The sequence below is a fragment of the Pholcus phalangioides genome, unplaced genomic scaffold, assembly GCF_987345545.1.
Source record: "Pholcus phalangioides strain wild (caught in Gottingen) unplaced genomic scaffold, Ppha-v1.0 ptg000008l_1, whole genome shotgun sequence".
NCBI classification, from domain to species: domain Eukaryota; kingdom Metazoa; phylum Arthropoda; class Arachnida; order Araneae; family Pholcidae; genus Pholcus; species Pholcus phalangioides.
In genome coordinates, this window is record NW_028301601.1 from 44,378,358 (window position 1) to 44,394,692 (window position 16,335).

Consider the following 16,335-nt stretch of genomic DNA (forward strand, 5'->3'; position numbering starts at 1 on the left):
AAATGTTCATTATTCATCAGCGATTCACGTCGGAAGCAACATATTAGGGATAATTTTCTCGCATAACGTAGGGCTAACCGAGTCTGAAACACCGTCTAAATAGAACTACAATATTCTAAAACGAAAATAATTCTTTGAGGTGAATTAAAAGGTTTAAAAGGTCAGAATCCCTTTATAGGGAATTTCAAGTTCTATACCGCCTGTAGCTATAGTGTATATCGTTACTTTTATATACATATAGGCTCATCTTACGTTGTTGATCACAATTTCAATTAGTAACAGAAATGTAGACATTTTCAAACATCTCTAGTAACCGGTTATAAACACATTCAAATTTTATTGATTTAGCTTATGTTACATAATCAAGGGGGCAAAAATACGCTATTACATACAAAAATATAATGAAAGATAGTATACACATCGAATGGTGACTACACAGAAATAATAAAGCAGCTTATGTAATGCATTACAATTTTAAAAACAATATGTTTTAAAATAAAAAAATATAGTACATTTGCGTGCAATATACAATTTTTGATTCCTGATCGTTAAGTTTTCCCCTTTCCTCAAAAATCGCAAAGCTCTATAATAAATAAATTTTGAAATAAATCCTTCATATATGAGAAAATATATTATGAGTCCAAAATTTTTATCTTCGAGACCAAACCGGGGGGTGCCTATTCTTGCTTTTTTACACTTCTCAAATTACCAATGGAACTAAGTTCAACTATCGTCTATCAGCGAGACATCGACTACAATATATACCCTTTGTTTCAGCCGTATGAAATATACATGCCACTACTAAACCACACATGCACCCTTCGTCCATATTCTTCTGCGAAACTTCTAACGAATCGATGCATGTTAGAATGTGCATGTACGTGTTGCGAACTTAACGTGAAGTTTGTTCCTGCGTAATGTTTGCTATGTGTAGTGGTGTCGTCTGCAATTAATTTTTCTAACTATGAGTGAAGTTTGATGCTTGAATAATTGTATCGTTGAAGGTCTCTATGGTGAGACTTTTTTGGAGATCGGCTCGCAGTTGCGCCTTGAAGTTGGAAAAACCACAGAAAACCAACTTCAGCCGACCACCACTGTGGTGACGGTGGGGTTCGAACCCGGGTCCTCGTGATGCGAGTCTGTCATTATGGTCACTAGACCATCACAGTGAGCGTAAACCACATTCGCATGCAATTACAGTCTGTTTCATAAGTTTAGGCACAATAAGAAAATTTCAACAAACAGAAAACTAAATGGCACTGCAAAAAAAGAAATCATCTCTTGAGATTTATTTACACACACAAGGCTTCATATACATAGTATCAATCTTCAAAACTGTAAGCAAATATATACAGGGTGTTCCAAAGTATGGAAACAAGTGTTTTAAATGTTTAAGGACAGATCGAAAAAAAAAAACGTTTCCAAGATCCCAGATGGCACATAAAAATATTTTACATATTTATTATTGTTTTTAGAGTTACCTTAGCATCTCAGATCACTTCAAATGCATTATTTTTCATCATAGACATAAGATTAACTTATGTTATATTATATCTGTTTTTCATGGACAGAACAAAATTTCGTATACTTTTGGACGCGAAGAACACCATGATGCCTTTATGATTGCTTTCAGCTCCAGAATAGTTTGGTATAAAAATAATCCTTCCCATTGTTGGCCACTGAGTGGGATAAGATAACACATTCTCTATTGCATATTGGATATAGGTTCCTTGTTAGGCTTTCTAGTCCAAACAAGGCGAGTTGAGCTATAAAGGTTACCGCTTTGTAGATTTGGAAAAATGTATTGGGGGGTACTGTCTTGTTTAAATTTACCCATTTATCTCTCAACCCCCTCCCCCATAATTATTCTTCAAAAAATATATGAGCAGATTATGCTTTCGAGTTCCCTGATAATTTTCAGACTCCTAGAAAAGATAAAAAAGATCTGTCCAGTGAAGTAAAACGCTAAGTGATGAAAATGCTGATTTAGTGATGAAATCAGTAACACTTCTTCTATATCACACGTCTGACACGTAATCTTTATCGTCCGATCACACGTAGCACAATTAATTTGCATAAAATGATGCTTGTGCTTAAACTTTTGAAACACTTTTTCTTCATACTGTACTTTGTATATAGGCCTATTTATTTACGAAATTTGATCCTATGTATATGTAGCCTTGCGTGCGTGCGTGCGTGCGTGCGTGTGTGTGTGTATAGATAAAATCTGAAGAGATTTTTTTCGTTGCGTCACCTAGTTTTATTTTTGTTGCAATTTACTTTTTGTGACTAAACTTTTGGAACAGACTGTACTACTATTACTTAGCCGTACATGCAACTCTATTCAAACATTCCTGTGGGGAATTTCTTACGTGTTGGTGCATTGCCGGAACGTGTATTTGAGCATTGCCGGAACGTGTATTTGTGCTTTTATGCATGGTCCCAAAAGTATGCATGTTGTCGACGTTGTGCTTGTTTCATGTTCTGCTGATGCTGCCTTCTGTCTTCCATATTTTTGAGTGAAAATCGCAAACGCTTGAATTTTCATGTTGCGTTTATATATCGTGCTGAAGGTCTGCTACTGTCTGTAGAGAGACTTTTTCAAATAGGAAAACGGCTCACATTTCGCGTCATGAAGTTGGAAAGACGTATATGCTATTATTGTAAAACATTTAACTCACCTCAAAGAATATACTTTCGTTTTTCTATGTTGTAGTTATCTTTTATAGAAAACGGTGTTTCAGGCTTGTTACATTTTTGGCAATAGATGTTGCTTCAGAATCCATAATGAATAATGAAAATGTCTTCATTACGTTAGAGTTTTCTTTTAATGATAATTATTAACTTTCGTTTTTATATTCTAAATACCAGGGCTTGACAAATCGTAAAAAAAATTAGCCAAATTTCTTAGGACCCAAAAAAACTTGTTTTCGAAAAAAAAATTGTCCTAAATAATAATACTTTTGACTTCCGGGATTTGGTGCATAATTTCTATTTCGGAGCCCCACGGGCCTTTTTTTAAATTTATTTATCAGATCTACTGATTTATTTTACTGTCCTGGAGCGGCTGTGGAGCCCCTGGAACGTACACACGGAGCCCCAAGGACTCCGCGTAGTACCGTTTGAGAACATCTGCCCTATAATTGATGAATTTCATAAATATGAAAACATTCCAAATGAGTCTAGTATGTCTGATGAATTTAGTTGGACCCCGATATAATGACATGCTGCTATGAATTTCGAAAATCTTGAGTTGTCCTCAGACTTCTCTTCAATAATCACACATAGAAAATTTAGGTACCAATCTCAATTTTTCATTCACCATGGCGACTTGGCGCCTGGGATTTGTCAAACCCCGCTTAAGACCTGATTCCATGCGAGTCAGTCAGCCACCGAATGGCAGGCCTCCATTAAAATTTGGATCTGGTGCTGGTTGCAGCGGAGGGTTGTAAAATGCATTGAAATTTCCATTGACATCAGGTGGTGCAGCACCGTAATCGAAACCCGGAAACGGTTGAGGAAATCCACCACCAGCGAAATTCTGGAAATTATCGAAAGCCCCGTTAGGACCTTGAAATGCAACTGCGACTTCATTCCGCCGATTGCCATCGAAGTTTGTTTGTAACGAGAAACCACCGCCGGGCATGCCATTGTTTCCATTAGTCCAACCATTAGAAAAACCTGTATTCATATTGGCATCGTTATTCGCAGGAGGAGGAGGAGGCCAATTAGGCCACTGTGGCTGTTGTATTTGAGGGAAAAACTCAGTTTGTGTATTACCTACGTTAACTCCTCCTCCCCCCATTTCGTTGAAAGTTCTTTTGAAGGTGTCGACGAAATTGTCGATGTGAAACTTCAAGTCCAGGCCATTATTTGAAGGTGGAGATGGTAGCAATGGTTGTGCTGGTCCAGGATTAGCTGGAGGCTGAGGAAATGGAAGTGCTGGAAAATTCGTTCTGGAAAAAGGATCATTCGGAGCTGGCTCCGGAACAGGGAAGTTAACAGTATTTTTATCAGCTGGAAGTTGAGAAAGAGTTTGTTGTAAAAGACTAAGAACTGATGGAGGCACTGGCAATGGTGGTATGATGTCCAGCACCTGCCTAGTTGCAGGTGAAAGTGGTTTTGTAATCGGTGACGTAGGTGGAATAGTTGGCTCTGATGTCGTTGTCGGCTCTGGAGTAGGAGGTGGTTCCGTCGGTACTGGTGTCGTCGGAAGAACGGTATTGTCAGCAGCGTTTTCACTGGAATTCGCGCGTCGAACCACAGTCACCACTCGTTGTCCCGGGGCAGGCGTCGTGTAGAAACGGCGATGAACCACTGTTTTGCGAGCCCTCCTGCAAACGCATTTCCCGTCTGCGGTGCAGTTGCAGTTCGGATCCTGCCGTGGGTTTCGCTTCACGTTCGCTGACATCACTGCGACCAAAAGAAGCAACAAGACCGACGCAAAGAACGGAAGGAGCAGGGAGTACCGCATCGTAATTTTAGATCTGGGAAAGTAAATCAAAAAGAACATGGAAAAATTACAGAGTTCTTTCATTTCAGCTTTCACATAATGGACAGTGAATCAAGCAATTTTCTAGTCACTAAAATAAAAAAAAATGACTTTTTTTATTTGGTCACCCTGTCCTAAAAAACTTAATCCTGCCTATTCTGAGCGCCCCCACCCGCCAAAAACATTTTTACGTTTCAAGTTCACTGAGATATGGGAATTATAAAAATCGCTGGGGGGAGAGAACAGCACATGAAAAGTAGCGTAGAATGAGCTTGTACGTTAATTTATGCGGTCCTTTCCTTCGTTTTCAAATGTATCAGCGAATACTGTGCACTTGAAAATATATATTTTTTCTTTTCTCATGAGAGACAGGGCAACAACTTTCTAATTGAGTTTTTTAGAACAGGGTTTGCCGCTTTGGTGGTCGAGTGGCATAGTAACGTACTCGTATCTCGAGGATCCAGGATCAAACCCCACCGTCACCGCAGTGGTGGTCGGCTGAAGTTGGTTTTCTGCGTTTCCCAACTTCAAGGCGCGAATGCGAGTCGATCTCCCCGTTAAAATGTCTCGCCGCAGAGACCAACAGGCCTACAACGTTACAATTATCCATTCATTACACTTCACTCTCTATGAGTTGAGAAAAAAACTCATAGTTTAAAAATTGATTGCAGATGGCAGCACTACAAATAACAAGCATTACACGGAAACAAACTTCACGAAAGGTTCACTATACATACACACACATTCCAACATGTGCCAATTCGTTAGAAGTTCCGCAGAGGAATATGGACGAGGTGCATGTCTGGTACGACAGGGGGTTTCCATACAAACATTCATTTTTTTTCTCATTTTAATAACTATACAAACTCTCGCAACACGAATATCGCAATACGTATCTGAGGTCTACACGTCATATTACGTCATTTGAATACTTTTTCCCAGTTGGAACTATGCTGCTAGGATCAACGGTTTCCGAGTTATTCCCGGATAAAGGCACCCTGTATATGTACACGGAAACATAAATTTCTACAACATGTCCTAATAATTCTATCCTTAGAATGAGAGGGGTAACGTGTTGTAACACGTCAATGCAAACAATTATCCTAATGAAACGACTGGTCAGAAATCTCGTTTTTTTAATCCCACCTTAACATGAAAATTAAGCTACTGGCAACAAAAATATGTGAAAGAAAGTCCTAATGGAGGGTCATGGCCCCCACAAGGGGTGGGCTGACAAGGCTCCAGCCCTGGGGTCCGGGATGATTGTCATAATTTTTTTTTTTTCACGCTATAAATTCATCATAAAGGAGCCCGTGAAATTCTGGTCGGGAGCCCGTAAAATATACCAACCTAGGGGCCCTGCTTCAGGATGTGGAGGCCATGTGGTGGGTTCTTCAACCTTTCAGACACCGCGGGCCAAATTGAAGATGTCCACGAAGCCCGCGACCCACCAATTTACAATGAGGTATTTGTAATTGTAAAGAGGAATCCACACACACAGATTTTTTACAAGAGCTTAAGCGTGTAATTTACAGTGATATCTTAATAGTAATTGAAGACTTCTGTTTATTCCGAAATTGTTTTATTATTTTTTTTATTAATTATCAATTTTGATTGGTTCTGAAATCCCTTTTATCCCCAATTCTGGAAAAGTTTTTGATTAATTACTGATTAATTTAATTGATTATGATAGATTTTAATCTGAAATCAAATGATTCTTTAATTATTCATTTCAATAATTCTGAAATTATTTTCTTCTCGATATATCTTGAAATCATTCCTTTCAATAATTATGCAATTATCCATTATATTATGAAATATATTTTCTTTTATTCATCCATGAGAGTTTTTGTGTTTTCTCTCACTAATTCTGAAATTACTTTTTTCAAAAATTCTGAATTTTCACTAATTTATTCTGGAAGAATTTCTTTCATTAATTCTGGAAGTATGTCTCAATGTTTTAAACCATTTTCTAAAAATGGTCGGCGGGCCGCGGCAGACACCTCCAAATGAAACCCGCGGGTCATGCGTTCAAGACCCGTCCTAATGTGACCGTCAGAGTGAAAGAGAATATTTTCTTTTTACCAAACACAATACCATACCACCTTTTGGCAGTGATTAAACTATAAAATTTTAATAAAAGATCGTTCACAAAACGTGAAAAAAACAACTAATAAGCTTAGAAATGAATTAACTTGTGGGTTAGATAATACAAGAGAACGACCGACGTATGTTGGCCCAAAATTGCAAAAAGAACCACGGCTATTCATTCTGGTTCTTTTTGCAATTTTGGGTCAACATACGTCGGTCGTTCCCTTATATTAACTAATAATCTTATTGGTTATATGAATGTAACTGATACGCTTACTGGTTGCATTTTTCAAGTGTTTTATAAAAGAACTTCAATAAAACTTTTATAATGTAATACCGACCCCTCTCAGAGAGTAAAAAATGACGGTTCCCCCCCCCCCCCCCCTCGTAACTGCCCGTGACTGGAAAGAAGTCGGACACAAATAGATTGAAGAAAGGTTCAGGTCCAGTATTCATTCTTTCACTTACTTTTATGTAGCGTCCCCATCGGCAGAAATCGGAGAACTAATTTTTTTTTTTCCTATATCAAAAATATCCTCCTTCGTGAGAAAATAACCGGATTCAAATAAAAGAATTTCTTCATTGAGACAGAACGGCAAGCCATGATCTGATTAAGAGGAGGAAGATTCAAATATACAGATTCCATAAAATATTTATGAATTTATGGAACACCCTGTACATAAAAAACGGTTAGCGGTACTGTCGGAAGGGGTTTTACCATTACGTCGGTAGGTAAAGGTGTGAAATAGAAAAAAATTATTTCTTAAAAAATTACAAAATTTGAATTTTTCTATACAGTCTCGGATCTAGTACAAAAATATTCTTGCGCTGACATGTGTATAGCATTCATTTCACGGCCAAAAGTGGCTCAGTTATAGCTAAATAAAGTTGGCGCACTTTTTTTTTATGTCATATACTTACAGAAATAATTTCTAAGGCAAACAATTTTGACAAATTTAAATTTATTCACAGGAGCACCCTAACAATATAATAAAACCCAGTGGAGGCATAAAATCAGAATTCACGAACTTCCAGAAAATAAATAAATATATAGGCCTATATATATATATTTTTTTAATTTTAAGATGATGGGGAATCATCACATTTGTGGAAAACTTTTGTGATCAGAGATACAGACACTGGCCAACTGAAACCCCTACAAGGACCCTTGATTGAGAACTACTGATCTACAGAAATTTCCGAAAATTTTCTTATCCAAAATGGGTTCAGGACCGATTCCGAATAAGGGAGGCTCTACTGTATTTGAATGCTTTTCTCTGTATAATATGTAATAATTCTTATCAAACTTACCTCTTAATTATCAATCTCGGTTACTTTACCAGCAGATGTGTAAGCAGAATCCGTTACGGAAGATACGGCATCGCGCGTGCCAGGCAGCTTCGGACTGTACTACTACAGGGTTCACATTATGCTAGGGTGGATTTCAAAGAAGATGAAGGTAATATTTGCATGTATAAAGTTGAAAAGGAAACGATTTATTGACTCTTGTTGAGAAATGATGCTGATTTCGGTTTGTTGAAATTTCAGTTTGCAAACCAAACAAACCAAAAATTATGAAAGAAGGAAGAAAGAAAAAAATAAAGTTGACTTTCAAAGGGGAAAAAAAAGTGTTTGTTGAAAACTAAGAAAAAAAAGAATTTTATTTAATCAATTCAACATGAATGAAAATTCCTCACACACGCGCGCGTGCGAATTCCTTAAAACATTTACATTTCAGGACGAGACTGTTTACTTGTTAATTTGATCGTAGCAAGATGTTTTATACAAACACACATGTCCAAAACTTACATCCGAAAAATGAGAGTTTTGTTTTTCCCGATGCTTTCATTGCATAAAAACAGTGATACTTTCGCGACGCTCGTAATAACGACCCTCATCGTTCCACGGAACTGAACGTTATATCGAAAGTGACCGTGACCGTGATAAAGTGATACAGAGCGCCAGATCAATTTATTAATTAATTTCTAGATCTCCATCTCCATCTTGGAGTTCAATACTGACGTGAAAAGTTAATTTTATATATATATAGACATTATTTAAATTATTTAACTCACCCCCCCCCTTTTTTTTTAAAATAAATTCCCAATTAAAAGCCCTCAGAATCCCATTATCCTTCCATTTGCGCTTTTCAGCCATTACGCAGGATTGGTCAATCATCATTACTGTTCATTCTTGATCAATTATGATTTTTTTTTAAATTTGTACTATATTTTCAATCATTATTTTTCATCTCCTATCAATTCTATTGATACTTATTATTCCAAAAAGACATGTACTATATATATGTGAACAAAACAAGATAATATGAATATTTAAAGTAGTTAAATTTCTTACCATTATATAAAAGAAATTGTCAAACTTAGAAAATATACATCCCTTATACTGCATATGATTAAAACGTTTACCTTACAACAAATCTATATACATTGGATTTCTTATAAAATCATGCATTTTAGATTAAAACAATATTCCAAAATTCTTAAAGGCTATTTACAAAATGTGATTAAATATTTAGATAATCTTCAACTAATATCTATACTATGTACAGTCTGTCTCTGAATACTTACTTCAATTCTAGGAGCTATCAGAATTCCTTCCTATATTGAGTCATCAATATATTTTTAGGTCTAAGAGACTCAGTCTCTCATATTCGTCATACATTACTATTTCTCTAAGATAAGTCAAATTTGAATTTTCCAGTCTATCGTAGAAATTTTTTGAAGTCCTCTTTACAAATTTGAAGACTGACTCAATTCCAATTCTTTATGAAGATCAGATGATTTAAAAAATTTTGGAGCTCCAATGATTCTCCTGAGTGCTTTATTTTGAAAAAAAATTGCATTTGATACATACACTGCTCAAAACAATTAGGGGATCACATGGTTTTAACAAAATTACGCAAAGATGTATACCGATAAGTAACATAAAATGAATCATCCATAATTTAAAGCCTAGCAGGAAACGGAAGAAGAAAACTTCATATGCAAATCAAAGTTCATGACGTCAAAAACCAGAAAAAGGAGATAGGGGCAGAAATCGGGATGTTGCAGAAACGTCTGTTTTACTGCCCGTAACTGTGAAATTCGATTGCGCAGTATTTTTTTTTGAGACAAGGTGACTTGAGGATGTCTCAACAACGTGATTTACCGGAATCCATGGCATGACGTGTTATAGGCAGACTGGAATCCGGGCAAACACAACGTAGTGTCGCGGACGCTGTTGGAGTCGCCAGAAGTGTTGTTGCAAGGCTGTGGAATCGATTCCAAGAAACAGGAAATGTTAGACGTCGACCAGGGCAAGGTCGGCAACGCGCCACTACAGCAACTGATGACCGGTATATACGGTTAACAGCCCGTCGAAACAGAACAGAGAATGCTACGCAGCTGCAAAGACGGTTGCTCTTGGCAACAGGACGAAGGGTGTCCAGCCAAACAGTACGTAATCGGCTTCATGAGGGAGGGCTCTATGCACGTAGACCAATGGTCTGCATTCCGTTGACCCCACGCCACCGTGCGGCCCGAAGAAAATGGGCTGCTGAACATCGAGATTGGGAGCAACATGATTGGAGATAAGTGCTGCTTACAGACAAGTCCCGATTCAGTCTGGAGTGTGACACCCGACGTGTTCTGGTATCGAGTTCTGGTATGGAGGGACAGGGGCAATCGAAATAACCCCGCATTCGTTCGTGAAAGGTCACAATACAGACGAGCTGGTTGTATGGTATGGGGTGGAATCAGCATAGGCGGACGTACAGACCTGCGCATATCATTCGGAATGGCACTTTGACGGCCCGAAGGTATGCAGACGAGATACTGCGACCTCATGTCATCCCTTACGCTGGAGCCATTGGAGATTCCTTTGTTTTCCAGGATGATAATGCCCGACCGCATTGAGCTCGTCTGGTGGAGAACATGCTTGAAGCTGAAACAATACAGCGTATGGAATGGCCAGCGTGCTCTCCTGACCTGAATCCTCGACGCATTGCTGCGCGACCAAGTCCGCCTGTTACTGTCCGAGACTTGCAGATTGCACTTCTTGAGGAGTGGAACAGTATTCCCCAAAGTCTGATCGATAACCTCATCGCATCCATGGCAAACAGGTGTGCAGCAGTCTTAGCTGTTCGAGGAGACCACACGCCCTACTAAAACTCATGCATCATGTCTAAACAGTACTTTTTTTTATCGTTTACATGTAACCAAATTGTTGCCCTAAATCATCTTTTCATGTTTTTTCCATATTTTCAAAGAATTAAAGCTTAATTCCAAATTTTTTTACGTCTTTTTTCTGTATTGCGCATTGATACGCGTGTACTATCCATTGTATGCCAATACGTGGCTGTCTCGCACGGTTTCCTTCATTTTTTTGCTTGCTCCCCTAATTGTTTTGAGCAGTGTATTTCCCTTAGATGCATAAAGAAGTGCTGGTCTTATCACTTGTGTATACATCATTAGCTTATTTTTCAAGCTGAGTTTGGATTTTCGATAACAGAATTTTGTGATCTGATTTATTGTTATAGTTGCTGATTTGATTCTATTTACGGTGTGATTTCGGAAATTGTGTCTATTATCAAACGTAATTCCAAGATATTTTATTTCTTAAGATTGAGTGATGTTATGATTCATTATACTTAATGAAGTATTGATAGGTTTTCTCCTTGTAGTGAGCCAGATAAGTTCACATTTATCCGGATTTAACTTGGCCTTATTAAAATAATTCCAGCTTTCTATCTTATATATTTCATCTTGAATGTCTCTGAGAGCAATTGTAGGATCTTCGTTGGATATAAACAATATAGCATCATCAGCATACATTCCTAGTAGCTCATTTGTGATCAAAGGAAAATCGTCCATGAAAATTATATGAACATATGGTCCAAGATTTGATCCTTGATTTATTCCTGCTGTTATTATTCCACTTCTTGATATGTGATCACCTATTTTCACTTGAAAAGTTCTATCATTAAAATATGATTCCAAGAATTTTACAATTACCGGTGGAAAACCCCTTGTTATCACATTGTGTAGGAGTCCTTCCCTCCAAATGCAGTCGAATGCCTTGCTGTAATCCAACGTTACTGCCAACGTGTATTCATTTTTAATTTTGGATTTTTGTATGTGATCTATAACTCTTAAAAGTTGATGGCAAGTGCCGTGTTTTGATTTGAAACCAAATTGCTCAATTCTTCCAAGATTTAGTTTGTCAATTGTATTTGTGAATCTTGTCGTTATTGATTTTTAAAATAATTTTGACAAATGGGGGAGAAGAGCAATCGGTCTGTAATTTTTTGCATCTTCACCAGATTTGTCTTCTTTAAGTAAAACCTTTATGACAGCTTTTTTTCCATATGCTTGGAAAATATAACAGCTCCATTAACAAATTGAATGTGTTAACTACTGATATAATTATATTTGGTGTTATAAGTTTTATTGCTTTAGAAGTCACCCCATCATAACCTGGTGCTTTCCTTGGTCTTATACTAGCAATATTTTCCAGAACTTCTTCTATCGTTATCGGATAAAAAATTGTTTTATATCAAGTGGTATATTTTGAGATAGAAAATGTTTTTTGAACATCAACATGAGTACTATCAATAAAATTCTGTGTTACAGTGCTGTTTTGTGAAAATTGTCTTTCATATATGTTAACAAATTCTTCAACTTTATCTGCATCATTAAATAACAGATTGCCTGTAGAGTCTCTGATGGGTGGCATTTTGTCTTTTTTATACTTCAGTTTACAATATATTTTGTAGAAGCTACCATCTTCTGGTTTAGCCTCTTCTAACCATTGAGAAAAACGGCCGTTTAATAGATTACTAATTTATTTTTTTAATTTCTCTTGTTTTCCTGTTATATTGTGTTCTATAGTATACGTCTCTTGTTCTCTGCCATATCTTATATAGGGGAAGTCTATTTTTTATCTGTATCTCTTCTTTCAACCATTTAGATGGATTAACTTAATTATAAGTAAACCCAATGGATTTGGATTAGCAATTTTTTCCGTAGTTGCATCATTTATTGATTCCTTTATGGATGTTGTTATATAGTTCATTTAACATGTCATCAGCATTTTCCCTTGTGAACGTATTTGGAACCAGAATACGATATTCTTGTAATTTGTCTTGGTATCTGTTCCAATTTGTATTTTTGATTTTTACCAATTTATGAAGAATATCAATCCACTACAATCTCAACCGGTAAATGATCTGAATCCAAGGTGTTTATTACCTCCGCTGATCAACCCGAGTTAACTCGTCCAACCTCCCGAATAAGCTTTCCCTCATCAACCCGAGTTAACTCGTTCAACCTCCCGAATACGCTTTCGCTGATCAACCCGATTTAAATCGTCCAACCTCCCGAATACGCTTTCGCTGATCAACCCGAGATAACTCGTGCAGAATCCCGAATACGCTTTCGCTGATCAACCCGAGTTTACTCGTCCAACCTTCCGAGTACGCTTTCGCTGATCAACCCGAGATAACTCGTCCAACCTCCCGAATACGCTTTCACTGATCAACCCGAGATAACTCGTCCAACCTCCCAAATACGCTTTGGCTGATCAACCCGAGTTTACTCGTCCAACCTCCCGAATACGTATTTTGGAGCTCCTGAGATGCATCTTAATGCGCACTCCGTTTTGAATATTTTGCAGCTTCTACGTCTCCTTTGGAGGCATATGGCCAAGCTGGTGCTGCATAAAGTAGAGATGGTCCAATTACTTCCGCATATCATAATTTTATTTCTTTTAAGTTAAGCTTGGTTTTTGGGTTTCAAAATTTTGATATCTGGTCCAAAGATCCCGCAGCAAGCTTAATCCTATTGTAAGTATGTAAACGAAAATTATGTCTATTGTCCAGTGTTACTCCTCAGAGTCAGCAACAGATAACATGGTCAACGAATTCGCGGGGGGAAAAACCCATAACAAGCTTCATAAGGAATTTGTGTGTTCGAGAACATGGTATTTTCGGTATAACTAAAGTAAAGAATTTAATAAGGTAGAGTTTAGTTAAATAATTTATTTTATTTATTTATTTATTACAGGAAGTGTCTGCTGTCGGAAACAATAACTCAAATAACTATCACAAATTTTGATTTAACACAAAGTGTTGTGGCCCTTGCGGGCCAGCTATTGGCCACCCCCTGTTATACAGTATTCACAGCAAATAGATAGATAAGCAACTCAGGCCAAAAAATATCCATGCCTATTCTATTATAGAAATAAACTTCCATACAATTAAATGAATTTGCTTGAAATGATTAACATAAACGCGCGCGATTATTTTAGTTGCATCTCATACCTCTTAGAGGCTTTTTATGCCGTTTCTCTCCTTTCACCATGGCTTCTAACTAATGCCCCTATATATAGTTATGGCCTCATCTTGCTTCCCCACCTGTTCGTCCGGGGGACAATATCGTAAATCATGCTCTACGTCGTGCTTGGTTTTGTTGATCTGATTTTCTGCAGTTTTTTTTCTTTTTTTGAGAGATGAATATAAATATTTTATTTTAAAAACTAACACAGTATGTACATTTTTTTTCAAAGACATTGATGGCGTATAGATGCGAGTAGAAAAATATATACTGTATATAAGCTTTCTTTTTCTACAAAAATGTGGTCAATAGCCCCTTAAATTCCTTAAGATTTCATTGTCGATGAATGAAATTTTCACAAGAGGATTATACGCCATTGAGGATATTTTTATTATGATATAAATATTATTATTTATATTTTTTTATGTTACAAGGATAGGGGGGGGGATAAATTAATCACAATGATAAATTGCGGATTACGAGGATAATTTCCCCTGAAAATAACGGTATTTGCATCTGCGGATTATACGTCGCCACGGATTATACTCAGGAAAATTATAGTAATCTCCTTTTATACCATCTGCAACCCATATATGCTCTCAACTGATACTTTTCCGCCGCTGTGGTGGTCGAGTGGTCATAGTGACGGACTCACCCGGGTTCGAGCCCCACCGTCACCACAGTGGTGGTCGGCTGAAGTTGGTTTTCTGTGGTTCCCAACTGCGAGGCGCAAATGCGAGCCGATCTCCCCGTTAAAAAGTCTCGCCACAGAGAGAAACAGTACAAATATTCAGTCACTACACATCACTCACTTCACTTCTGAGATATAGATGGCAGCACTGAAAAATCATACACAACACTAGATACGCACTCAGACTGTTAGGTACACGCACTTACACTTCCGGCACAACTCACTAGGTAGTAAATTGCCTATGGCAATAGACCTGAGTTGTGCTCGGTTTGAAAAAAAAAAAAAAAGCATACTTTTCCTTCTTTTAAATTAGTATTGTTGATTATCATTTCAGAGATACGAATTTGAATTTAGTTCGGTTTCGTTGTTCATAGCAATATATAAAAAAATCATTATTGCACAAATGAGTTTCAGAACAACCATCATCATTTAATTTCAGAGATTTATTTTAATTTCCATTATTACTATTTTCTCTCTCTCTCTCTCTCTCTCTGTCATTACGTTTATTATTTATCGTATCGCAGTGGGCAACCATCTACATCATTTGATGACACTAGTTGGGAACCTCTGTGGAATTCACCAAAAACAAAAAAAACAAATGCTAGCTGGAGATTTGGTGAATTACACAAGGGTTCCTAACTGTTGTTACAACACGCAGAAGAATATTACTCAATTTTCCAGTTTATCACTTTCTATTCGGAAGGCAGACCTACTAAACGCAGGTATTCAAAACTGGTATCTTCTCCAAATGCAACAAAATTCCAGCACTGACTACCTCTTCGGAGTTCAAGTAGTAGTAGATTGATTAAACTGACCAGCTCGTGCGAATGCGAATTCTGGTCTTCCATCTGAAAAAGTCTCTCCTTAGAGAGCACGCAAACCTTCAATATGGTTTTTTCTTAACATGAAAATGCAGGCGTTTGACATTTTTAATTCAAAATGTGGAAGAGAGATGGCATCACCAGCAATCACACGAAACAAACATAGCATAAATACGTTGGGGGGGGGGGGAGAGCACACCCACCCACTTAGAAAATACATTTCGACATGCACACATTCGTTAGAAATTTCGCAGAGGAGTGTGCACGAGGTTCACGAACAGTTAAATAAAGTAATTGCGGTAGTAAATCGATTCTGTGGTGACAGACCTGGGTCGTGAACACGTGATGTGATCAAAGTTACGCCGTCAGTCGCACAACTCATCCTGATTATTTTAACCCCCTCAACGATCAAGGATGAGATATCTCGCCCAAATGCAAATGGAAGAAATACATATTCCAGCACTCCCTATTTTTTTTTAACCTCTTTTCTCGTTATCGCGAAGCTTCATTGACAACCTACTTGAAGCTACTGACAACGGAGTTGCAGTTGTTTTTCTTCCTTCCCGCTTTTTTTTTTCTCTCTGTTTAGTGATTTTTCCCCCCACACATGTAATGTATATTTCCACTACGTATTTAAAAGGGAGAGAGAATAAATAGGGGAGGGTGAGAAAGAGCGAAGATGAGTGCAAAAGTGAAATAGATCTGCTGCACCGTGCACTAATCTTTATCCGTCTTCTATTTCAGACTTGCGAACGAGGAAAATCATTTTCAGTTTTATCACCGGCACTTCAAATATAAATCATCCGAATTTGTTGCCAAAAACCTGTACTTGAAGAGGTTAATGCAGAGTACTTTATGGTGTTGTATGGTTTTTTCCTTCATTCAGACGAATAAATAATACAATATTAG

At 37.4% G+C, this 16,335-nt stretch overlaps 1 protein-coding gene across 1 annotated transcript; it reads right to left on the reverse strand.

Moving 5' to 3' along the window:
• Positions 1-300: 300 nt before the first annotated feature.
• On the reverse strand, positions 301-8,078 carry LOC149084349 (uncharacterized). The gene is made up of 2 exons (XM_089234726.1): positions 7,895-8,078; positions 301-4,487 (listed from the first exon to the last, which is right to left on the reverse strand). Exon 2 carries the CDS (start codon positions 4,472-4,474, stop codon positions 3,386-3,388), a length of 1,089 nt encoding a protein of 362 aa, XP_089090852.1. The 5' UTR covers positions 4,475-4,487; positions 7,895-8,078; the 3' UTR covers positions 301-3,385.
• Between the last annotated feature and the right edge of the window lie 8,257 nt (positions 8,079-16,335).